Source organism: Ambystoma mexicanum, chromosome 4q, assembly GCF_040938575.1.
Source record: "Ambystoma mexicanum isolate Mex_15411 chromosome 4q, UKY_AmexF1_1, whole genome shotgun sequence".
Lineage (NCBI taxonomy): Eukaryota > Metazoa > Chordata > Amphibia > Caudata > Ambystomatidae > Ambystoma > Ambystoma mexicanum.
The window spans coordinates 1,128,345,675-1,128,371,665 of NC_090928.1; the positions used below are offsets into that span (position 1 = coordinate 1,128,345,675).

Sequence of the window (25,991 nt, forward strand, 5' to 3'; positions counted from 1 at the left end):
TCATTTTACTCACTGAATACTTTACTCTTAAATCTCCATGCTAAGTAGATCTTCACCCTGACATACCCTGACGTAAAACAGAATATTGTACCCTGACCATTCTAAATATTGTGCTTGCATTTTTGAGACTGCTTCCCTAACTGAACCATCATTCAACAGAATGTAGCTTTTAATCTTAACCAAGCAATAAAAAGCCTTGAAAACATAAACAGGTTTACAGTTGTATTACCTAGAAAACTTTGGAACAAATAAATCTTACTTTTGCCAAGTCTTTAACGGTCTCAGTCTTTCCTGTGCCCGCTGGGCCCGCAGGTGAGCCTCCAAGATGCAGGTGTAGAGCCCCAGTTAGCGTTAACCAGCAGCGATCCGTGAGTGGCGTAATAACCAGTCGGGAGGAGCAGCCCAAGTACTCATAGCCATAAATGAAGGAGGCATTGCCTTGAACCACATAGCATGTGTTATTCTGAATATTCCATTCATATCGTAGCTGCCTGAAATAGTATGACAATGTTATCCCTAGCATGTTGGAGGGAAACACACAAATAATTGAATGCAATTTAAGCAGTGTCTGTATAAAAGAGACGCAGACATATGCCAAAAATACTTTCTAAAGACATACCAAAAATGGGTGCAATGAACGCCTATCAAGTCTCCCTCCAGAGAGAGGGCATGAAAGCCAATCAAGAATACACACATGGTTTTGGGTTTTTAATTAGGTGCCATAGCCAGACGCTTATTGATATCATAAACATGTGAGAGAGATCGAGAGAGGGATGGCGATAGAGATAACGTTTGTGTGCGGGTGGGGGCACTACGAGTACAGTACTTGTTATAAATATTTGTAACATCATCAGAGATGCAATGCACACTTTGATCCAATACAAAGCCCCTTGTCTTGGTAAGTGTCAGCTGGCTGATTATTCCCCCGTACACCTACATAATCGAGAAGCATAGAAAGAAACCAACAACGCCTCTCCACTCTGCACGGTGTGTCACTAGAAGGAAACCACGCTAACCAGGTGCAAGGTTTTGTCTGACCCAAGTGTATTGTGTAGTATGATGCAAAGATAATGTTTATGCTTGTGTGGGCTTCATGGTTATAACATGGTGTGGTAAGTCAGACATAGTAGACTGACAAGAGGACATGTTTGGTGCAGATGGTTTAATAAAGAAGTTAAAGAAAACCTCCTCTAAACCATATCTCGATGATGGATTCCCTATGCTAGAAAACAACAAATGGGTACTCGTCAAGATGTCTCACCCATCCAAATGTATGCTAACCTACTACCTGCTCTACCACTATGAAGAGAAAGAAAGAAATGGAACCTAAGCTTCAGCTTAGTGTAGGGTTTCTGCCCCTTTCTGGTGGCTGGTTATCTGACGCCAGCCAAAGAGTTCTCACAGTCTCTTCCAGTTCTTGGTTTCGTAGCATCCTACGAACAAAACAGAAATGTCTCTCAACTGTTGTTTTGGCTCAGATAATGACTATGTCAGGTAGTCTTACCAGTCTCGTGTTCATCCTTTTCTCCTGGAATTAGTTTTCTTGGCCTGAATACGTCAGTACTCACACAAAAAACTAAGTTAATTTGCTGTTCCTCCTAGGTTATTCACAGTCTTAGCCATGGCTAGGCTCCACTCTGATTTCATTGTTGTTCTACCCCCTTGCTAGTTAGTCCGTTTCTCAGCCCGGGATGGGCTATGGGCATCATGTGCCCTCTGGTGGTTATTGCTTTTTTCTCCCCACTCCTGGGTTATACGTATTTTCAACCAGATTTGGGTTACAGGCCTTCTCATTTCTGCTTGGCTCGTTGCTTCTCTCAACCCTTCCTGGGGCACTCAAGTTGTTAGCACTTTGTGGGCTGAGAGCCTGTTCAACCATGTTTTTGTGGTTGCTTTTCTCACCCCATCATGGGGTACTTGACTTCTCAGCCCTGCGTGGACTTCGGGGTTCTTTAGTCCTGCATGGTCTATAGTTTCTCTCAACCCCCTTTTGGGGTACTCGTGTCGTTAGCTCAGTGTGAGCTACGGGCCTGCATGGCCCTGGTTGATTTCTCGGTTCGCTCACCCCCTCGCAGAAATTGGTATCCTCAGCCCTGCATGGACTCTGTAGTGGAGGTGGTCTATCTTGCCCATACAGATTCACGCTCTTGACTGTGCTCTGGTCTGCACAGTCAGTGTTTCCGTGTTGCTTCTCCCTACTCTGGGACTCAGAGGGACAGGATGCCAGTACGTCCCATTTCTTTCAGTTCTGCTTCCTTCCTCAGTGGTCCCCAGCGTGTCGGGGGCTTCCACCATGATTGAAGTGGCCTCCTTGGGCCTCCTCCCATCATGACAGCTACAGGGCTCTCAGCTCCTCCCGTGAGGGAGCAACTTCCTCCTCTGGGCATCTTCGCACTTCAGTGTTTCTCGCTCTCCAGCTGATTCTCCGCTCTTCAGTTGATGTCTGGCTGTATTTAGATGAAGAGAGGTGTCTTCTACATGATGTTGGTAGAAGCAGGCATAGGTTTTTAACCTGATGTAATTTTTTTTTTAAAAAAAGGTAAAACAATCTTTTGTGTAAAATGATAAATAAAATATGTGTATTTTTCTATATACAAGCTGTCAAGCAATGTGTTTTGGAACACCACTAATGAATGTAGTAGAGTAAGAGAGTCCACGGAAATCAGGTTGCAATTGTTGATCACAAGTTTCATGTTTTGATTTTTTAAGGGTTGATCCCTTTGGTATAAGGGGATGCTTGTGGTCGAGATCCCTTAATCTCTCTATGTCGAATAATGTATTTAGGTTCCTCTATGAAGGGAAGATTCCATTGGTCTGGTCCTGGTCTTCATCATACAGTGGCAACAAATAAAAATTGGAAACCAAACCAACATCTTCAACAGGGCCCTGTACTGGATTGCCATGTTCAATTCCCATATAACCAACCAAGTATCAAAAGAAAGCTCACGAGGAAAGGTCTCCTTTTGTAAAAACGGTTAAATACAGTTATACACAATAAAACATAACTAATAAACATTGGGGATTTTGAAGTAAAGGTAGGTGGGATGGAATCTTGGGCATTCATTGTCCCCAGAACAGGGTTCACACCCAGTGGGATACTGCTTTCCCTGACCCCTATGTAGGGTATTAAGTAGCAGACTCACCTCCCTAGTGCCAAAGGTGGAGGCTCCCCCTTGTGGAGGAGGGACACATTCCCTGGATTCATCACAGTGGGTTGTAAAGTGGCTTGGGCACTAGACTCAGAATTACAAACATTCGTGAGACAGGTCTCCAAATCACACCGCCTTTTTTATTGGCCTCATTTTCCTTTTTAATTTTATTTTGCTGCTTTTTCTTTAGCAATTGAGAACTGGAACAAAAACAAATACTGTAGGCAATATGGGGTCAAAGCCTATGCATGATTTGCTAAGGAATTTTGCTCATGGCTTGACAGCCAAAGTGATAAGCTATGACTTATGAAATAAATAATCTGCCCATGGCTCAATGTGCACAGGTTCTTATTCCCTCACCCTACCCCTTTTGTCAGCTTGTTCTCCACAGTTTCAATTACTAAAGAATTCTTTTTTAAAACTTGCTTCTTTATTGAAGTGCGCACTACTGTTTCGGTCATATTTTCTAATTCTTTTTCTTACATTTTTTTATTACTTTTTTTAATTGTATTACTGTTTCGGTCATATTTTCTAATTCTTTTTCTTACATTTTTTTATTACTTGTTTTAATTGTATTACAATTTTTACAAGGATACACTTTTGGTACATTTCTCCATGTCCTTTTCCGAGTGAATGCAGAAAAACAATAAAAAGGAAAGGTTCCATCAAAAACCAGATAGATCCAAGTTTGATCTAAAGAAGCTATACAGGAACAGAATAAACAGAACAAACAAAAAACGCTTCTAAGAGGAAAGAAAAAGAAAAAAGAAAAAAAGATAAGGTAAGGAGTGGAGTCGGAGGAGCTAAAATTCTTTCCGATCTTAGAAGATTCATCACCACAGTTACCCCATATTCGTAAGAAGGTCTGCGACTTCTCACTCAGTCCCAGGAATTTGGTCCAAACCAATATTGTGAAAAAACTGTGATGCAGCTATCACCCAAGAAGTTTTGTCGCCACGCCTTAGGAGAGCCCACCATACTTCCTCTTCATATACATGTAAATCAGCAAAGATATGTCCCAGGTAAATGGATCTTTCCTCTTGCGTTCCTAGGCACGATAGTAGCAGGTGTCTGGTTGTTTCTACTTGGTCTGGCTTTTTACAAAAACGGCATTTGTTGGAACTTGAGTTGCTTCTTATTGCAAGGATTTCGTTTGTTTTTAGCAGGTTTAAACGTATTTGCAAGAAACTGTGCTGTATCCTCTTGTTGGGGAAATTAGCCAGATAAGTCATAACTTGATTTACTCTCTTAGAGTTGGTCGGCAGGCTCATAGTTAGCTTATATTTCGCTGCTGTTTCCAGAGTATTTATCCAATCAAGTTCCAACAGTCTCTTTTTGACTTTAGTGGGATTGTTCATAAGTTCGTCTTCCGAGCTTCCTATCTCGTTTCGTGCTTGTTCTCCGCCGACCATTTTGTTAACATGTTTAATGTTCCCTCCGTCTAATTCTCTGCTGATGATCTCAAAGATCATTGGACTTGAGGGGAGGAAAACCTTCCTATACAGCATTAGAGTGTTACGTGCAACCACCGCACTTAATGACATTAAGCTCAGTTCCTGACGAATCGATGCTACAGGAGTCGACTGTGGTAAGGCCAGAACTTTGCACCAAAAAAGGCCTTCCAGTTTTTGCCAAATTTTTGCTGGAATGTAAGGCATGGCTTCCGCTCCGTAGATTAGCCCTGGGACCACTTTGGCCTTATAAAAGTAAAAAACTGGGATGGACGAGAAACGGCCACATTTCCTATCCACAGCCTTAGTCTGTGCTGTCAATGATTTGATCTTTTCATACGGAATTATCTGCATTGGAGTTTCCAAAAGGCTGTTATTCAGAGTTATTCCCAGGTATTTAAAACTCTCGACCTTTTCCAATTGGACTCCATCTATATACCATTTGAGTTGTTCCATCTTCTTTGATGTTTTTTCAAAAGACATTATTTTTGTTTTTGCTTTATTGAGTTCCAGATTGTTTTGCTTAATATAAACTCACAAGTTGTTCAATTTCTTCTGGAGACCTACCGCCGTGTGGTCCAATAGAATGATGACATCGGCGTAAAGTCATCTCGACACTTTCAAATCGCCTAATGTCAGATGGAATGCTTTGATCCTTTCCTCATAGTTCTTAAAATCTGCGATGTAAGAATTGTACGAGCTGGTGCCAAGGGGCATCCCTGTTTAACGCCTCTTGCCATGATGATCTTCTACGACAAGAGCCCTGCTCGACTGAGTCTAACTTGCATCAATGTTCCAGAGTAGAGGGCCTTTATTGGCTCCAGGATAGAGCTGGGGCATTTCCAGTTATCCAGTTTCCTCCAGAGGGTTTCTCGGTTGACCTGGTCAAAAGTCTGGACGAGGTGAACAAAAGCCATAAAGACACGGGGCCTTCCCTCCATGACCTTGGCTTTCAGGGTACTCAACAATAGGATGTTCGTGGTTATTCTCATATTTTTAACAAAACCCCTCTGGAAAGGATCAGTACACCCAGCCTGCTTTGTCCATTCCTGGAAACTGTCCAATGCAAGCGAACCAAAGACTTTACCAATTGTGTCTAAGAGCGCAATTGGGCAATAATGCAGTGGATTTTCTTTAGCAGCCTTTTAAAAAATTGGCACCACATTAGCCGTCTTCCAAAAAGATGGTATTGATTTTGATTGCACGCAGTTCTAGAACACTTCACTGGTGAAAAGAGCCCAATCCCCTGGATGTTTCTTCAAATCAAAGTTAGTGATCCTGTCTGGGCTTGGGGCTCTAGAACGATTTAGCTTAATGATCTTTGTTAAAATCGTCTCAGTGTTGTGTGAAATCTCCCAAGATGTAGCTAGTTGTGCTTGGGAGTTTGATTGATCCCAGTCTAGTTTTTTGTAGAGGTCTTTGAAATGATCTACCCACTTCTGCTTCCCAATGTTGTTTGTAGGGTGTCATTAACTTCCTTTGTACAGGACTTAATGACCAGAACTCTCTGGGTTTCCTACCACATACAGCGAGTAGCATTAGCTCTGAGTCCTCTTGATACATGCAGATTCTATGGTTTCGCAACCTGTTTCTACAGGTCTTTACAGCGTCCTTGGCCTGTTGCTTATTTTCAGCAGAGTTTGATTTGCTTGCGGCTCGCTTTATTTGTCGCAAGGTTTTTCTCTTCTTAACCAGCAGTTGGCTATACGTGTGAATGAATGATTTTGAGGTGAGTTGCCCCTTTCCGTTTCTTGATCGATAGGCAGTCAATAGTGGATGATAATCAACTTCTAGGTTACCCCTATCTAATCAGTCAAATTGCAACCCTGATATTGTTTTGTCATAAACCTAATCGCTTCTTCTGTTAATCTGAGACAGGTGTCACCATCACAGTTTTCCACTTCAGCCAACATTTGTAGTCGGGGGATCACTGGGGATTTCCATGATGTAATCAACATGTTGTGATCATTTTGTGTTGTTCTTTTCACTTTAAAGCTGTCAATTAGAGAGAAAGAAATTCTCTCGATACATATGTGTGGTCAATAGTTCCAACTTGGCCATCCCTTTCCCATGTGGGGATTTTTGATTGATTGTTATAGGTCATCCAATGCAAATTATGAACATTTTTGGAGTCTATTAAAGCTGCCCATTGTCGCCCTCTCTCCATCTTGATAGGTGAAGCTTTTTGTCCCCTATTTCTGGGCAGGTCGCATTAAGATCTCCATTAATTATTATGTGCTTTACTTGATGAACATCATTAGCCTCGTCGATTATTATCGTTGTTTATGGCGCTTGGATTCCAGTAGGTGTACACAAATAACATGTTGTCAATCTTTTCTTGAGTAGCTGGTGGTTTTGATCATTGCCAGGAGACCAAGGAGGCCTGAATAAATGCTGTTGAAAGTATCATCGTTTTCAAATGTAAACCACTGCCAGATCGAATAGCTGTTTAAAGGCCAGATATTGGGCGACCTTTAGTGCCCTTTTGTTTCCCAAACTGACATTGCTTTGTGAGGTCAAATGACCAAACCCTCTGGTATTCCAGTAGCCTATGGTCAAATTTTTGATGACTATTTGAGTCGTTGCATGTTCCTCCCTTAAGATCGCTTAATGTCTCGTTATGATTTTTTTTAATGGCTAGTTAAGTGGTTGAGATGCAAGGCCAAAGGAATCCAGGCCCATTTTCTTTTATCTTCATCACTTTTCAATTTCGACGATGTATTGGTTAAAGTTGCGAGTTTTACTTCAGCTAGATCTTGCTCAAAGGTTATTTTCAGTTTCGGCATTGGACCCTTTGGCAGTCTGTCCATGTCCTGGTATATCATTTCACCTTCTTTTTCACTGGGTATATGGGAGCTGGATTTTTCATATCTGCCGCCAATGATGCCCCCTTTTGATGATCTCATAGGTTGATTTCTTGTCTTTTGGTTTCAATAGTATTTAAATGAGTCTTCTTGGACAGGCTTGAAAGAGAAATTATGTCTATCATGTGGCTTTTTACGTTCCTTCCCTGCCGCAGACCTGTGACCAAAGGATGGGTATCTCGAATTGTGATTGCTTACCCTTTCAGATGGATGCTCGCACACACCTTCATTGGTATGAATTTCTTGTAGATCATACCCCATGATTAATACATTCTTGGTTGCTTCACGTAGCATACATTTAACTACCGATGATTCGATGTGAAGATATGAGCAGTCCTTACAACCATTTGGACTGGGATTGACAATCTTTATGTCCTGCCAGCATAGTTGTCTCAAACTCAGGATATGATTAAATAATTTCATTATTGTTCTCCAATTTAAGATCAGGCTATCCTCGAGGTCCAGTACGCGTGCAGCTGAAAAGTGAAAAGTTCGGCTACTGTATGTTTTGTTTTTATTGTTGTAAGTCCGCCCATTTGATCTTGAATTAAGGTCTTGAGTGTCACGAGCCGGTGCTTTGGGACTTCGAGATCTCTCTCTCTCTCTTGTACTCTTTCAACCCGCCTGTCAAATCGTCTTTGAAGTGATCTGCGGTGGGCTGAGGTCAAATCTCTCTTGTGGTCAAATAATGAAGGAGCTTTATAGCTTTATTCAAGCAATTCACTGTTCTTAGTAAGTGGCCTTCGTCTGCTTACATCACTAGGAATGATTTACGTGGTTGGTTCTAACTTCATTATTTAAAGTCCTTTTGCGTTTTTCCTCCGTAGTTAGGAAGGTTGGGGAAGTCGACCCCATTATCATAATTTTCTTCTTTGGCTCAAGAGGTAGAGAGTGGTCTCGATGTTCGTCAGCTTTTCTCTTCAGTCAATAGATAGTTCTTGGTCATCTTCAACAATGGACGGAACAGTTGTTTTTTCCTTGTCCTTAAGTTTTAATACTGTGACACTTTGTTTTTGGTTGATTGGAGCAGCTCAAGTTCTTGTGAGCTATGCAAGCGTTTTGTTTATATCTTGCCCGTCTGAGGCCGAAGTTAGCTGTACTTGCAGATCTCTATTTGCAGCTTTTGAGGTCTCATCCTCCAAACTCGCATTAGTTTTCAGTGAGAAAATGCCAAAACCTGCGGGTTGCTTTCCTCCCGTCTTAAGCCGATTCATTTTTTCCTCTGCCTTGACCAAGAAGTGTTATGTTTGAGATCTGGTCCTGAGGAGCCGATGCTATACAACCGTTGATTTTCTGGTATCAGGTAATATTATCCCCATATATATGGTCGCTGTAAATAATATCGCCAGGAAAAGGTTGTGGCGATATTATTTGGGTGACCATATATATATATGGGCACAGGGGTAAAAATAATTTTTTTTTTTTTTAAATAATAGTAATTTCAGGGTTGCGGGGGTGTCCCCCGCATGTTCCATGCAATAATGTCGCCATAAAAAACATCAATTTTTCGGCGATATTTTTGTATGGCGAGTTTTTTGTGGCGACATTATTACATGGAACCGATTTTCTTCCTTCCGAGGTTGCCTTGCTGGGCTGTATGATTTACTTTCATCTTTCTGAATGGTTGATCCATTTGTATAGAATGAGGCGTTAAGTTGGCATCTCGTTGCTTATCAGCCATGTTTTCGGATGTTAAATCAACTCTCACTTCGTCCGTCTTTTTGGCTATAGCAGCCTTTAAGACTTCTGCCTTAGTTGTTTGCGAACATACTGAGCGTTGGGATCTTCTCTCTGAGTCTAGTTTACTTCGATCCAAATCCTGGGCAATGTTTGTCCAAGGTGGAATGTCAGTAGTTTGATCTCTCAGGTTTGGTTTTTCATTTGTCTTTGCCATTACATAGCCTTCCAAATATGACAACTTAGTGTGCATTAAAGCTGTCATCGTGGTATGGTCTTTTAAAGTTTCATTCAGTGCTTCGTAGAGCTTGCTGAAGGGACCAAGGCTATTGTCATCGTCGACATTATTGCTAACAAGTCCGTTTGTTTATGAGGGGATTCCTTACTTATGGTTTGTGAAATTTCACTCAATCGTCTGTTTTGAGGCGGCGTCGTAGGGCGCATGTAGGGCTTCGGTTTTGACTCTAAGTTGGTCTTGTTCCACGCTGAATGAGCCCTGTTGTCCTTTGGTAATTTCAGCGGATCGCACAAAGTTACCACACTTTGCTCCCTCGACTCCTCTGTTGTCCTGAGGCGACTTGGGCTCTGCGTCTGACCTTCCGCCACTGGGTCCAGCGCTGGTACCTCAGACCGGAATTCACCCAATGATGAATTATTATGACTCTGAGTGTAGCTTTGGGTAAAGGGGGCATCTCCTTGTCCTTACCCAGAGCAAGTTCAGGAGCCCCAATGATTTTAAGTGGGGGTATGGGGGGGTGCCAAATATCATTGCCACCATGCTCCGGTTGCAGCCCGCTGGCTTTTGAAAATGCCACCTTAGAGGCGTTGGACTTTTTTCAGCCTGTCTTGTAGCATTATCATTCACCCCAGGAAGTCTCCCGGGAGACTTAGAACTCTTCAGCACATTCTGGGCCGACGTATCTTCTGCACCTTCTAGGATCTCAGCATCCAAAAGTTCAACCGGAGCTTCACAGGTCCCAATCCTTTTTTTCTTGAAGAAATCCACCAAAAGGTTATAAGGGAGGGCCTTTGGTCGCGGCGTTGGCCTTACGGTCTTCTTAAGAGTGCGCGTGTTCTAGGAATATTGCACATTTTTTCCCTCTGCTTGTTTACAGCAGATCGACATTGTAAATTATGTGTTGCTGTATCATTAGACCTTATTGGTTTCTTCCAAGTCTTGATAGGGCCTTTGATCTTACTGGGATGCTTGCCATTAAATGCAACTTTATCCATTTCCTTTATCACAGGCTTCGAGTTCTTAAGGTCGTTTGAATGGGATGGCTCAGACGTGAATGATTCAGGAATTTCTTCAGGTATTGTTTGGCTAGAATTATTTATGTCCTTATCCTGGGTCACTTCACATTCTGTCACTGAATGGGAGTCATCCTCTAACAGGGAAAGTAGTGAGCCTGTTTGGTCAGTGTGTGGAAATCTTCAATTTTTGGATTAATGTCTATTTGAATTGTTGGTGGAATATTGAATCCGTCTGAGTTTTTTTCCCCTAGGTGGCTGATCTGAGTAATTCAGAAATTCATCTGTTATAGCCAGTGGTTTTGTAAGTTCCGAATTCTCTTTCATTTCCATTAAGGTCGAGTCCATAGTTGTTTGATGTTTCGGGAGGGAGCTAAATGCGTGACTAGGTTCAAGCACCTCTCCATCCACCTGGCCCTCTCTCACCGTCAATAATTCCTCGTTATTAACGTTTTTCAGTGAGTCCATAGGTAGTCCTAGAATATCCATTGTCATGGATGTGTCCGCGTCCACCCCCTTGGAACACTCCTGAAGCTTCAGGCTGTTTACAAGCTTTGCCGCCCCAGAAGACAGAGGCTGCACGTGTGTAGCTGAGGATGGGTCAGCTCTCACGTCTGTCATAAGTTTGAAGGAACTCTCTGCCCGCTCGCCGGGCTGAAAGAGGTAAGGAGGGGTTTGAACTGCTTGGACTGCATACTAGTTTAAGTGGCCTCTCCTACCTGGTACCACTGCATCTTCAGGTCGAGAGCCACCATTCAATGTAGCGTCCGCCTCCTTCATGGCCATCTCCACGCGCCGCAGGCGCGTATTTCTCAGGAAGCGACCGTCTTCCTCGGCAGACCTGCGCACCTCTGCTGCCATAGACTGCCTGAGACTGCAGTCAACTCAGCGGTCGACTCAGCGGCCAAAAGCAGGTTATGAGTGGGTCCTCACAAAGCCAATAGACACAGGGAACAGGCTGGACACAGGAGCAGAAAGCAACTTAGACTGCCTGAGACTGCAGTCTCAGCATTACGCATTACACTTCTGAATATTCTAATTCAGCAACCTTTTTTTTTCGGGTCGCCTTTTTCAAATTTCTTTCTTTTGAAATATGGTTTGGGTCACTTTGGGGTCAGAGCATCTCCATACGGACTTGCTCTGCACATTGCAATGTGATTTATTTAGTGTTGAAAAGGCATGCTTTGTGTGAAAATCTAAATAAAATCGAATGAGGTCTCTTTACTAAAATGTTTGATACTGTTTGGTACGCCTTTTTATTTTCTTTCATTTTAATTTTGTATTGGGTTGATGGAGGGTGAGGGCGCCCCACTAATATGGAGATATCCATCTCCTGCAAAGTGTCTCATAGTGCTTTTGGCTGCTTACAATGCCACCTTTTCATATGGGTGATTTTAGTCTACCCAGGATGGAAAATTATCAATAGCCCCCCATTAATACAACGAACATTGACGGCTGCACTTAAGGAAGCCTTCTATTAAACAATTCAACTGAAGACTTGTATGCACCGTGTGTACCCTTTATCCTCCTGTCCTACCCACTTTTGAGATGACAGTATAGGAATTCATTTTTTTTTCACCTCTCATGAGCCACTTCACCACTGTACTGTGTTTGCTCTACCTTCAATGCCTAAAATCATTCGACCCATTATTAGTAACTGCTAAGGGAGCTTTTGACATAGAGAATACTACTCTGGAAATCCTGCAAAGCATCATAACTCTTGGGGTTTCCCTCATTCAGTTTGCAGTCTACTACCACACCAATGGATGATAATTAAACAATAAGGCACGTGTTTTGCAGCATTGTATACTGTAGGGGGTTCAGAAGAAGCCATATTGCATGTGCCAACCATCCCTATCTAGGACGGTGGACTCTAGATTTGTACTTTCTTTCACCTGTCACCCTCCGAAATGTCACTAAACCTCTCAAAATCTAAACAATAACATTGAAAACGACATTTCTTTATTGCTGTACTTCCATTTGCTGGTGTGAAATCATTGCAGAGAACCTACCTTGCAGAGAAAATCCTGAAAGCAAACTGCACTAGACCCACCGTCTCATTCAACCTAAATTTAAATGGGCCAAGGCGGGTGGCTTGAGTTTCCCTGCCATTGCAGCCAAACAATGAATCTTATTCTCGCCTACCCTAAGAGCTGAGCAGTCTTACTGGACCTTTCCGGAAATCACTAAAAACATTACTGTTCGCCTAACTGTTGATGTTAAAATTGCTTGATACTCTGTCTCGCTGTACATGTTCTATGACTAACTGTGTGAGTAACTGGTCATGTAAGAGCGCCTTGATGCCGCAGCACGCTTTATAAATGTAAAAATCGATCAATCGACTCCCTGATAAAGGATGATGAACACACTGTGATACAGCTAAACTCTGTTGGCTTCTCGTCACTGAATCTAATTTATGGATGGAGTAATCTACCATGCTCGGTGAGCCCTGGATTGGAAATGGCGGACCTCGACGTGAGTTAGACTTTATAGTTGCTCTGGGCTGATGGGGTCATCAGAGTGATTGGACAGTACGTGCTGTATTTATGTCAAGTGTTTCTATGGCAAAGTAATGTACCACATTTTCCAACATGATCCATTCTAGTCCAAACTCTAGGCACTTATCAATTTAGTTTCTTCCTCTTATTTTTTATCCTGGGACATGGAGTTCTGGTTTTATAATGGGCAAAAGCAAACTCTGCCTGGTTTAATGACAGAAAACATGACTTCTATAGTATCACCGGACACAAAATTGTAACTTGAGTGGTTGGACTGATGGTGTAAAAAGGCATTCTGATATTTTGTGCAGTGTTAGTATGCGTTGTTTGTGTGTGTACAGTGCAGCAATGGTGTGTTTCTGTTATGTTCTACTCCTTCACTATCACCTATGACCCGTTACGTTAACGACAAGGAGAAGTGGCTGCTGCATGCAAAACAGTGAAGGACTTCAAAAACCTCGGTCGCACTTGACAGTTTCTACAGGATATGATACGATTCTGCATTTACAACGTGCCTGTACACATGTTTTTCTATGCGCCGCAAGACAAAGGAAGGAAGACATAAGGAAGACAAGAAGAACAATCCTACTAGGCCTTGCGTCATTCGGATCGTGCAAGTGCGACAGTAAAAGTGCAAAAGGAAGGAGAGGGGGAAGTGCAAGGGAAGGAGAGGGGGAAGTGCAAGGGAGAGAAAAGGGGGAAGTGCAATCAGGGTAGCATGTCTCTGAGTAAGTGCCCAAAAACGGTTTGGTGCACACACCAATTACAATATTGTTTAATGCAGAAATCATTCTCAAGGACCACTAGAAACTGTATGATATGATATGACATTTATAGCGCGCCTATACACAAGTGTTTCAAGTAACCAGTGCAGTCTCCGACAGGAGATCAGCACGGAATAGGAAGAGAGAAGGCAGAAGCAAATAGTAACGTCTTGAGCTGCTTCCGGAACCGGAGATGGTTCTGCTCAAGTTTCAGAGAGACAGGGAGGCTGTTCCAGAGGGAGGCGCCATCCGAACAGAGAGATCTGCCCCCTGTACCTAGGAAGAAGCACAACCTGTCCCTGTCAGGGTGAGCTATCGCTAGGTTGGCGACGGTGTGCCGCCTATCTAAAAGAAAAGAGAAAGGAAGCTATCCCTCTACTCAAAATATCATTTCTTAGGGTATCTGGTTAAAACACAAATAGCCCACAAAATGAAGCAGACCCTTAATGTCCGATTTTGTTAACATTCTGAACATTCCAAAGGGGAATCTTACATGGATTACAGTCCTTTTTTTTAACCCACAGAGAAATCTGTTCAATGGATGTGTAGTGGGTGCTATCTGTTGTCTAAAATCTCTTGCAAACCACAAGGAACGAGCACTGCATATGATGCTCAAAGTACCGGCCACTATCCAGGCATTAATTAAAAGGAGTATCCCTACTGCTTCAGGGATATTAAGGCAGCAAGTGGTCGACCGGTTTCAATGACTTGGGTAATTTAGGTCATCATCTTCAGGAACAAAAAGTTGAACAAAGGTATAATTCACTAAGATCCATGATTCAGGAACTGGCAGCCATCCCGTGACCTTGTTTGTAACTGGGTAGCTCAAACGTTGTCAGGCTTGCCAGAAAGCGAGCTCGTAGAAGGAACTTGTCTCGCTGACGTATATCCGAAATGAACTCACGTTGGGTGAAATTGAACCCACTGCAAACTTGTCAATATCAATCTGACAGTGCGGTAAGAAGTAGTAATGCCCAGCTCTAGTGAGCAGCCCTGGGCCTGAGGCCAAAGATAAGTTTTGCGGTCCTGTTCTGGATTAGTTGCAGGGGGCAAAGAATAGAGGTAGGCAAACTGAGAAAAGGCTGTTGCAGCAATCCAGCTGGGAGGGAACCAGAGCTCTGGAGACAGTGAGCTTCTGTGGGAAAGTGAGGCAAGGTAGAATACCTCTGAGGAGGTGCAGCTGGAAGTGGGCCTTTTGGGCAAGGTCCGTGATGTGAAGAGAGAAGGAGAGAGTGGAGTTGAAGATTATGCCAAGGTTTTTTGCCTCAAGGAAGGCGATGTTAGAGGTGCTAAGGAGGGCAGCCAGAGTGAGAGAGGGAAAGAGGGAGCAGGGGTCCCAAAGAGAAGGATCTCCATCCTACTGGCCTTAAGGCAGAAATTGGTCGTGGCACACCAATCGTGAATCGCAGATAGTCACGAATGAGTGAGGGAGGAGAGGGGGCTGAGGGAAGCCTGAAAGAGAGCTGAGTGTCATCCGCATAACACTGAAAGATAGAAGAGAAGGTGGAGATCAGGTGGGCCAAAGGGGCCAAATAGACATTGAAGAGCAAGGGTGAGAGGACAGAGCACTGGGGGACACTGCATGTGGAGAGAGAGAGATGGTGGAGAGAAAGGACCCAAGTTGGACCAGGGAGGGACGTTCCAAGAGGAAGGAGGACAGCCACGCCAGGGCCTGATCCGTGATGTAGTCACACGCAGTCTGTTGATCAGGGTGACATGATTGACTGTGTCGAGAGCAGAGGAAAGATCAAGGAGGATGAGGACAGAGGGAGAGCTGGAGTCAAGGTTAGAGAGCGAACCTGCACTGGTGTTCAGGAGAGCAGTTTCCATGCCTCTGCCTGCTCTCAAGCCAGACTGATGGTCCTGGAGGCAGCCAACAGATTCAGTGTGGAGTGTAAACTGGGAGATGGCCAACTTTTCCATGCGTTTGCCCAGGAAAGGAGTGATAGAAATCGGGCGATAGTTTGCTGGGCATGTAGGATCAGCAGAAGGCTTTGTTAGGGGGGGTGCACAAGGGAGTGCTTGTGGAGGGAGAGGGGAAAGATCCAGCGGCAAAAGAGTGATTTCAGAAATCGGTCAAGGATGGAGCGACGGTGGCAATGTGGTCCTCGATGGTTCTGGAAGAGCAGGGGAGCACCTGTTTGGATGACACTTTCATACATCGGACTTGTCTAGAGACATTGTCACGTGTTGTCAGAGTAAAAAGGAAGAGAAGAGGGAGAGGCGGCCAAAAGGGGCCTGGGAGATGGAGAGGAAAGCGAGGACAGGCTGTACTGTATTTTAGTGGTGACATGAGAGGCCAGAGCCATACAGAGGGCCTGGCAGGGAATGGTAGAGGTTGAGCCTGCAGTAGGTCTGGCCAGATACTTGCAGATTTTAAAGAGCTTGGCCGTGTTGTTAGAGGCTGCAGAGGTGCAGGCTTGGATATGGACCCTCTTCTTGGAGAGGACAAAGTCTGTATTGCCTTTGGAGCAGGCAGCAGACCAGTTTGTCAGAGGATGTGCCCGAAACCCTCCATTTCCTTTCAGTCACCCTGCACTTGCGTTTCAAGGCGGTGAGGTCGGAGTCCTACCAAGAGTTGCACTTGGAGGTAGGCTTCAGACGGATAGTCATTACAGGGGCAAGGATGTACAGAGTGTTGGAGATGGAGATCTGCAGGTTAGAGAGGGCTGTGTCAGAGTGCAAGTCAGCCGCTGAAGTAGGCTGAGCAGGAAAGGTAGAGGAAAGGCGTCCACTGACACTCGCTTCATGGGCGGAATGACCAAAAGGAAGGTGGCAGTGTTGGGGAAGGCTTAGCTTGAGGGGCAAAACGTTTCTGGTGAGAATGGAGCAGAGAGTGGTCAGTCCAAGAGAGAGGAGTGGTGAGAGGGTTAGAGAAAGGGATATCTGAGGAGATGAGAACATCCAAGGTGTGTCCAGCAGAGTGTGTCGGACCAGAGAGGTGGAGGCAAGGAGGGAAGGAGAGATGTCAGCTCATTCTGAGAAAAAGAGGGTGATTTGGCCAGGTGGCCTGTAGATGGTGGCCACATTCAGAGAGGCTAGGACAGATAGAGAGCGTGCAAACTGGGCATTCAAAGGAGGAGTAAGCCTCCATAGGAATGACAGAAGCAGGAACCGATTCCGGAAAGATCAGGGCCACTCCACCTCTGTGTCGGTTGGTTCTGGGTTTGGAGCGGATCTTGTAACCCTCAGGGAGGAGAGTGTCAAAACATGTGGCAGAGCTCACCGTGAACCATGCCTCAGTGAGAGCGAGGATATCCAGGTCAAAGTCTTCGAGGAAGTGACAGATGTCAGAGGAATGTTTGACTAATAGACAAAAAATAGCGTTGTCCCTTCTTGTGAATGTGGATTTGGGGACAATATACAGTAGTTAAACAACAAAAAGGGAAATCCACATATATAAACCGGTATCGTTATAAAATTAATTATCCTACAATTTGAATAGGCTTGTTCTTGTGCTCAAATGAGTCATCAAAAGGGGAAATGCGGAATTCTAACAAAACCAGTCATGATCAAGCCTTGATCATGAATATAAACAAGACCATCACACTTGTATAACCAACAAGTCAGGATTTCCAAATTTAGGTCTCTGACACTCCAGCCTAGTAAGAGTTAGGTCCACTACTGGGTACACACATGATGATTACATTATTCAATGTGTCTTTTTGTTGGTGAATACAACCTCTGGATGTCAATACGTAACCCTTTGATTCTTTGATTTACCAATGTATCTTTTCTTGTTCCCATCAATATGTTTTCTTTGTGACAACTTGTTCATTTGTTAGTAATTTTCTTCAACTATTTACTTGTTTTTCATATTAATGATCTAAAAACAAACACTTAGTCTCTATAATAAATATTGACAACTTGTAGCCACATCAGTATTCCTTTCTTTTCCCCTTTTGATGACTCATTTGAGCACACGAACAAGCCTATTCAAATTGTAGGATAATTAATTTTATATCCATACAGGTTTATGTATGTGGATTTCCCTTTTTGTTGTTTAACCACAGAGGAATGTTTGACAGCAGAGCGAGAGTTGAGAGTAGCTATGTGGAGCAGGTTGCCACATTTGAAAAACTTCCGGGGAGGGGTGCAGGAGTGAGGTACACCCAGAAGAGGCAGTAGAACGGCTGGAAGTGGGTAGAGGCAGTAGACAGAGGTGGCATAGGGGCCAAAGAGGAGGAGGATGAAGCAGGTGGCAGAGGGGAAAGAGAGGAGAAGAAGGCAGGATGTGGAGGAGGAAGGAGGTAGCATAGGGGTCAGAGAGGAGGAGGGGGATGGAGGATGCAGAGGGGCCAGAGAGGTGTCAGAAGGGGTGGCAGTAGAAGGGAAGAAATGTATGAGACACAGGAGATGCCTATCAAGAAGGAGGCGATTGGGCTGAGAGCTCTTCAGCATGACTGTACCATTTAGATAGACATTCATGATGGTCTTGGAAGATTGGAAGGGGGCAATGAGGACCACCCGCCATGTGCCACCATGAATGGGTGAGGAGGTAATGGAGAGAGAACAGAGACCATATGAGGGGTCCATAGGTCTGGAGAGGGAACAAAAAAGACGATGTTGGTTAGAGTCTGCCTGGTGGAAGCGCTGATGTGGGTATCAGCAATAGGGAGGACTCGGTTGCAGACCAGGATTTCCCTCTTGAACCATTTCCTTCTTGACTTACTGAGAGGGATAGGATAGGAGTAGAGTAGCAGTTTGAGAAGATGGGAGAGATTGAGAGCACCTTAGAGGGTGCAAAGAGGTAAGAAGGAAGAGTGCGGGAGGAAGAGAGTCAACAGCCACACCTGCGCACCACAGGAAGCACAAGAGGGGGAGGGTACACACAGAAGGAGGCACACAAAAGGCAGCAACCAGGCAACACACCACAGGGGAATGCAGGAGCAGTGTGGATGGAAGACAGGGGGGGACAATGCACTGCAAAACTGCCTAGATTTGATGTTCCTAAAAAGAGGGGAAACTTTCTAGTTTCAGCACAAAAGCAATGCAAAAAGGAAAATTGACTTTCAATACAGTTCACTGAGATGCTTATGAGGGGTGTGATAAGATAAATGGTGTAAATAGACGGGTGGGTCAGTTTAGTGGGGTGCAGTGATTGCTGCCCCCTCCTGACCCACCACACCTATTTTAGCAGTCGTAGCTTGTTGTAGCAGGTTGGGGCTGCAGGCTTCTTGCATCTCTGGCTGGCACCGGCAGACACCATCTGGCGCTGCTTCTGTGGGATCTGTCCTTCGCTGCAGGGACCTTAGCTGCAGGGGGCTGCAACAGCATTTCCTAAGAGAGGGAGCATGTCTCAGACACCACATCTGAAGCACCCGGTGAAAGTCCTTTTCTGGGTGAGCTTCCTGTTGCAGCCTGGGATTTAATTTAAGACCCCTTGTATCATGCAGAGAGCCTTTTGGAACATTGGATCTGGATACTGCATCCGAAAGGCAAGAATGTATTGCCATTGTAGATGTCTCGGGTCCTCCAGCGCCAATACCCTCATCGCTGCACCCTTCTGGAAGAAGAGACAGGAACACTTATTAATGCCAATGTCTCTGCTTTATATGATCTTCCTCTGCCCTTTGGATCCGAGCAGAATCACCTCTGCTTCCAGAAAAGAATGAAAACTTCTTGTTTCAAAAACATGTTGCTTTTCAAAAAAAAAAAGCTCCTCAGAAGGAATGGGTCACTGAATATGTAATGTGGTTATTTTGTTTGTATTTTAATACATTGTCCTGAATTTGATTATGATTTTTGTCTGAACCACTGATGAAATATAACATATAACACAATATGGTCTATTTCATCAGTGGTGAATACTATGTCATTCTCATTTTGGAGCCATTTTGGGGGTTGGGATGTGAGAGAAACCTGAAGGTATCCTCACACCTACTACCCTGGGATCCTCTTCTCAGGTGGCCAGGGAAAGGCCATCTTCTTTGGAGCCTGACCCTGGGGGTGGAGAAGTGAGGGAGGATCTCCTGGGTCGAGGGTCCTTGGGGAATGGGGAGAGGATATCCACAGGCGAGACATGGTATCACTCTTTCCCTATTGAAGGCCAACCTAACCCTTCCCTGGCATTTGAGGGCTATTGTAACACCTTTCCCCACATGTTACATCATTCAACACACTATGGTACTGGGACGAAGAAGAAGGAACTCGGAGTGATGAACACTGGTAGGTAATTTCACCGCTCTAGTACTGAGACGAGGAAGAGGCTTTGGAGCTGGAAGCTGGCAAACTGGAGAGACAGGAGCGGGAGATGCGTGTCATGCCCAAGACCAAAGAAGCCAGGGCCGAGGCAGGCTCAGAGAAGGTCAGGAAGTCCTTTGAACCCCCAGTGTCAGACACAAGCAAGAGCTGTGGGGTGCTGAAGAACTCCAGTCGTTGCAGACCAGAGGGAGAGCGAGCAGAACTCTGCTTGAAACTCCGCAAGAGAGGAGCCGAGGCCGTGGAAACGGGAAATCACTGCAGAGAAGGGAACAGAGCCAACGTGAGAGGCTGTCTGATGCCGGTGACTGCAGATGGAAAATACTCATACCGGGGCGCTCCGAAAACCGGCAATACACTGTTCTTCAATGTCAAACATTGTGGAAACCATCATAAGTACTTTTGAAAGCTGAAGCAAGTGCTTATAATCTTGAAAATAAATGAACATAGCTTCAAGGGTGAAACAGATAAGTTTTTGAGAACCGAACAAACTGAAAGCATTATTGAATACCGTATAGAATTAAAGCAACATGAAAGTATGATTGAATAAGCATTTCTGAATGCCGCAATGAGATGAAGCAAATTAAAAGAATGTTTTGAAACCAAAGCAACGTGGTGCAAGTGGCAAATACCACAGAGCAAGCGGAATGAAATACAAGTGTTGGCAAAGCAAGTAAAATCCCAAAAAGGCTGTCAGAAGAGAAACAAGTAGTGGCACAAGCCAAGTGGTCAAGGAACATGAGGTTGAATGAAAACCTGTATTGCATGGGACAGAGAAGTTCCACAGCATAACCAAGTGAATGGTGATCAAGTTAACCACGATAAAGTGTTGGAAAAGAATAATCTGATACAAGAAGTACTTTTCACTGTCAAGTGAAAGCAGTGGACAATTGTTTCAAAAGCAGTTGAAAAGTGGTATCGGTTGCGTGACCTGTGATAGGTGGACCGTGTGGTCTGTGAACTGTGCCTAGACCAAGTGCCCTGCATGAAAAGCAAGTGAAAGGAGGAATTCAACGTGTGAATATCCAAAAAAAGCAAGTCAATGGAAATATGGAAAGGCTGTGTTGCAGCAGATGTGCATTGGTGAGCCGGAGAAATCACCCTCAGTGAGAGGGTTGGGGAGGACCCCAATCCTTTAAGAACTGCTAGGTTTGAACTTTTAACTATCTGTCTTGAACTTGGGTAAGGGATCCCTGAGAGATTTGTGGGACTGTTTTGAACTTTGAAAGGTGTATGAGTAGTAAGCCAGGAGCTGGAAGAAGCCCAGAACTTTGTTTGGAACACTATTTCTTTTATTACTGACATCCCTACACATTGTTTAGCTTTAGTTGTCAGGGCAAGCATAGGTGTTGGACACAGACAGACTTTTAAGTTGAACTCTTTGACTCAGACTGTCCTTAGTTTCTTTAGGTAGGGAAATCCCACCTTAGCTTAGGGCAAGTTAGGCCTTCATCCATCCTGACATTTAAGTTGAATAAAATATGTTTGTTTGAACTTCAATCTGTTGTCTGTGTCTTGCTTCATGATGCCTTCACAGGTGGTAGAGAGGGATGATGTGGCATGACGGTTACGCTAATGGGTAAAGTGGTAGGGTTCACCCTAAAATAAGTCTGTGAAAAAGCAGAACAAGAGAGAGCCTCCGTTTAAAGGTGCACACTGCTGCTTGGAAGGAGCCGATAATAGTCAGGCTGCCAGTCCATTGAAAATGTATCCTAGCATGTGCACAGTGACGGGGCGTAAAACTGCAGGGCTTTCAGCTAAAGTCAAAGGTAATCATTTGGTCAGTGCTAAGTCTGGTATTGTTATCAACCCAGGTAATATTCATATAACAAACAACAGCACTGATGAAATAAACCTCCGCTCTCAAACTGTGTATGGGTAGGAACACCTAGTCAGAGAAACAATCTAAAGTTAAAAGACGCACATTGTTTCTGGCTGCACATTCCATTGAAAATTCCCATAGAGCAAGGAGTGTGGAGAAGCCCAAACTGCCACTGATGGAAATCCTGAATCCTACTGCAAAGCTCCCAGCACTCTGGTGTAAGTGAGGGAGGGGTCTTAAGATGTGCTCCCGCCTGTGTGTGTTGTGTGGGAGTTCACAAAGAAGAGACGCATGTGGGGGACGCGTGCAGTCCAACATTATGTTTTTAGAGTGACACTGTGAAATAAAGTGTACACCTTTAAACTGTACAGAATCTTTACACTGTACAGAATCTTGCAGCACAGTCCTGAATGGAGCTTGTGTTTATATATGTCTATCAGATTAAATAAAACACACCTACAAAATAAGCACTCCCCAGGGAAGGCATATAACTGCAGCGGAGACCAGTGTCACTGTTACATCAAAAACTGTAGGCCTCTGCCCTCACCACTCAGTCAGGTGAGGAAAGGCAGAGGGAACAGGGAGTGATGCAAGGGCAACTTCAGCTCAGTGTTTCTGAAGAAGCTGGCGCCGTGTGGAAGGGGAGGCGGGTGAGGAGAATCATTTGGAAGTTCAGATTGTGTCAAACCACCTTTCAAGCTAAAAGTGGTGCAGTGATAGAAATATTCTAAAATGCAAATCAAAATGACTTGCACAAAGATCTTTATAGTTGATGTAGAATACAGTACAGCATGTGCTGTCATTCCATGGACATCAATTAACTGACTGGACCACACCCGGATTGAGTTTTGAAAATAATCTCTTGTTTTTTTGGTTCTGCCATTGTCATTTAGTCTTTGGGAGAGATCCTAACTAAACTTCAATCTTGCATCCCAATCTTCCCCCATCCTTTCTAATCCCTCTTTTCCGAGAGTAACACTTGGTAAAATAAATGCAGTTCTAGAACGGTGTCTCTTGCATGGTATAAATTGAAAAAGAAAGTAAAGTCTCTTTAAAGTATAAAAGTCTTTGTTGAGGGCAATAAGCAAAACCAAAACGTAATGGCTGGAAGGGGTTTTTAATAAACCATAACCCTGGGCAACCCTCAAGGCTATCGATTTGTCAGCCTGTCAAGCCATTACAGAAGGGGAAAGACAGAGCTGCACCTTACTGATGACGTCCAATGGGGTGGATTGCAGGGTGATGCCCAGTTGATTGCTTAGTCACACATTTGATAAGGCGCTCACCGGGCTAAAGCCTTGGTCTCCACTCTATTAAGGGTAAACAGGGAAACAGTAGTTTATCCCAGAGAAGGTATTTAAACCTTGGGACAGCCTAGAAAGGCTTCCCTGTGTTACAGCACTGAGGGTGCTGTGTGACACAATGTAAAAGATGATTCCTGTGGAGTTGTCTAAAACTCAATAAAACAGAGAACACAAGTTAAAACACACATCAAAATACATGAGAGAGTGGGAAAAAAGGCTCACACTCTTTCCAGGTAAAAAAATCAAGTCCTCAAAATCCAGAAAAGTTGCTGGGGGTCTTTAAGGTGAAGGGAATTAGCACATTTTTGAGAATTCTCCCTAACACTCACCCCCCCCCCAAGACTAAGGGACAGGAGGATTTAATCCACCCCTGGATGAATCTCCTTACTCCAGTCGGTCATACATTCTGGAGAGACCATCAGCATTTTGGTTTGGTGATTACACCCTGACCTGTGTTCAATGGTAAAATCAAACCCCTGTAGGCTGATTGACCATCTTAACAATTTAGGATTTTCCCCTTTCATCTGAATTAACCATCTCAAGGGTTGGTGGTCTGTCTGAATCACAAAAGTAGATCCATACAAGTTTGGCCTAAACTTCTTCAGAGACCACACAATGGCATAACATTCTCGTTCTATGGTTGCCCACCATGTTTCCGGTTCCTTCAGCTTCCTGCTAATGAAGCAGATTGGGTGTTCCCTACCTTTCTCATCCAGCTGACTCAGAACTGCACCTATACCTGTATTGAAAGCATCTGTTTGCACAATGAAGGTTTGGCTGCAGTCAGGAGCTCTTAAGACTGGAGCTTGACAAATGGCTTTCTTGAGTCCTTCAAATGCCTTAGTGCACTCCTCATTCCACCTGACCTTCTTGGGGAATTTGGGTGAGGAGACCACATTCAAGGGAGAAGCTATGGACCCATCATTCTCTATGAAGTTCCTATAATAACCAGTGAGACCTAAGAAGGCTCTCACTTGGGTTTGAGTAGTGGGGGTGGCCCATTCTTGTACAGCTTGTACTTTGCTAGGCAATGGCCTTTTTCCACCTCTTCCTACCTCATGTCCAAGGTAGACCACTTTGCTCTGACCAATTTGACATTTGCCTGCCTTTATGGTCAGATGGGCCTGCTCAAGAGCCTGCAAAACATATCCTTAGTGTTTAACATGTTCTTTCCAAGTAGGGCTGAACACTGCAATGTCATCCAAGTATGCCATGCAGAGGTCCTCCATCCCATTCAGAACTTGATTAACCATCCTTCGGAACGTAGCAGGTGCATTCTTTAATCCAATAGGCATTACCTTAAACTGGTAGAGGCGTGCTGGGATTGAAAATGCAGTTTTCTCCAAGGCATGGTCTGTCAGGGCTATTTGCCAATAGCCTGACGTTAGGTCAAATGTACTGAGGTAATGAGGTACTTGGCTGAACCAAGTTTGGCCCCAGCTCATCTGTCCTAGGTAAAGGATGGGCATCAGTCTTGGTGACTGCATTCAGAGCTCTATAGTCCAAACAGAATCTCAACGCTTTGGATCCTGCCTTTGGCACTCGTACAACTGGACTAGACCATGGACTGGTAGAGGGCTCTATCACCCCGAGATCAAGCATCTTGTTGACCTCTTCCTTTATGTGGGTTCTTACATGATCTGACATCCGGTAACCTCTGCTTTTAACAGGTAAACAGTCACCAGTGAGAATATCATGCTGGCCCCAAGGGGTCAAGCCTGGTGATAGTGAAAACAGGGAGGCAAACTGATTTAATAGAAACTTGCACTCCTCCTGTTGTTCCAGTGTCAGATTAGAAGAGAGATGAACTCCTTCTATCTTCTCATCTAAAGGTTGTTCTCTGAGGAGATCAGGTAGAGGTTCACTCTCCTCCTCTTCCTGAGCAGAAGCTAGAAGCAAAGCTCCCACTTCTGGTCTTGAGACATAGGCTTTTAGACGGTTGGTGTGAAAGACCCTCGGGGCTTCCTTAGGATTGCCTAAGTCCACCAGATAATTGACCTCTCCAAGTTTTCCCACAACCTTGAAGGGTCCAATCCATTTGTCCTGTAAGGTCCTTTGCCTTGTAGGTACCATAACTAGAACTTGCTGGTCTTGAGTAAACTCAACCATGTTGGCCTTCTGGTCATGCCAATGCTTCACCAGAGCCTAACCTGCTTTCAAGTTATCTGCTGCATCTGTCATCATGTGTGTCATTCTCCTCTGGAGATCAAGCACATAGTCAGTGACTCTCACTGGCTTGGGGGAAGGAGCACTCTCCAACTCCTCCTTAATTAGGGCCAAGGGGCCTCTAACTGGATGACCATAGAGAAGCTCAAAGGGACTGAATCCAACTCCCTCCTGAGGGACTTCTCTATAGCAAATAGAAGGCATGGCAGTAGAAGGTCCCACTTTCCTATAAGGGGTTCCTCTAAAGCACCTTTAAAGCACTATGCTCTTCATAGTTCTATTAAACCTCTCTACCAACCCATTCGTCTGGGGCAGTTGAGAACTTGTAAGTCACTCCACAGTTTTTCCACATGGCTTGCATGTAGTGGGACATAAAATTTGATCCCCTGTCAGAGATGACTTCCTTAGGAAAACCTACCACGGTAAACATAACAAGTAGGGCCTTAGCAACAGTCTGAGCTGTAACAGTCCTCACAGGTATAGCTTCAGGATACCTAGTAGCATGGTCTACTACAACCAATATAAATTGGTTGCCTGAAGAGGTTGGAGGGCCTAAGGGACCAACAATGTCGATTCCTACCCTCTCAAAAGGTACCCTCTCATGTTACAGTTACTTTAAAACAGTGCAAACTGGCAAATTCTCCCTAACAACCAGATAGTACTTATTCATGCGTCCATTGATCTTACAGCACACCACAGGCACCTTAACTCCTAAGTGTTTCAAAGGACGACTACGTCAGACTCTCCTCTTTGTGCAAATGTGGGTGCTTTGACCAGGAGTCACCTAGTGATGAAAAGATAAAGAGCGTCTCTGATACCAGAGTGTGGTGTGGAGATGAGATAA

General features: G+C 44.3%; 1 protein-coding gene across 1 annotated transcript in view; it reads right to left on the bottom strand.

Moving 5' to 3' along the window:
• The window catches only part of DNAH14 (dynein axonemal heavy chain 14), a 2,000,441-nt gene that overhangs the window by 1,359,624 nt on the left and 614,826 nt on the right, over positions 1–25,991 (bottom strand). Inside the window, exon 29 of the mRNA XM_069608705.1 lies at positions 260–491. Coding sequence (XP_069464806.1) covers positions 260–491 — 232 coding nt within the window. The remainder of the gene's footprint in view (positions 1–259; positions 492–25,991) is intronic.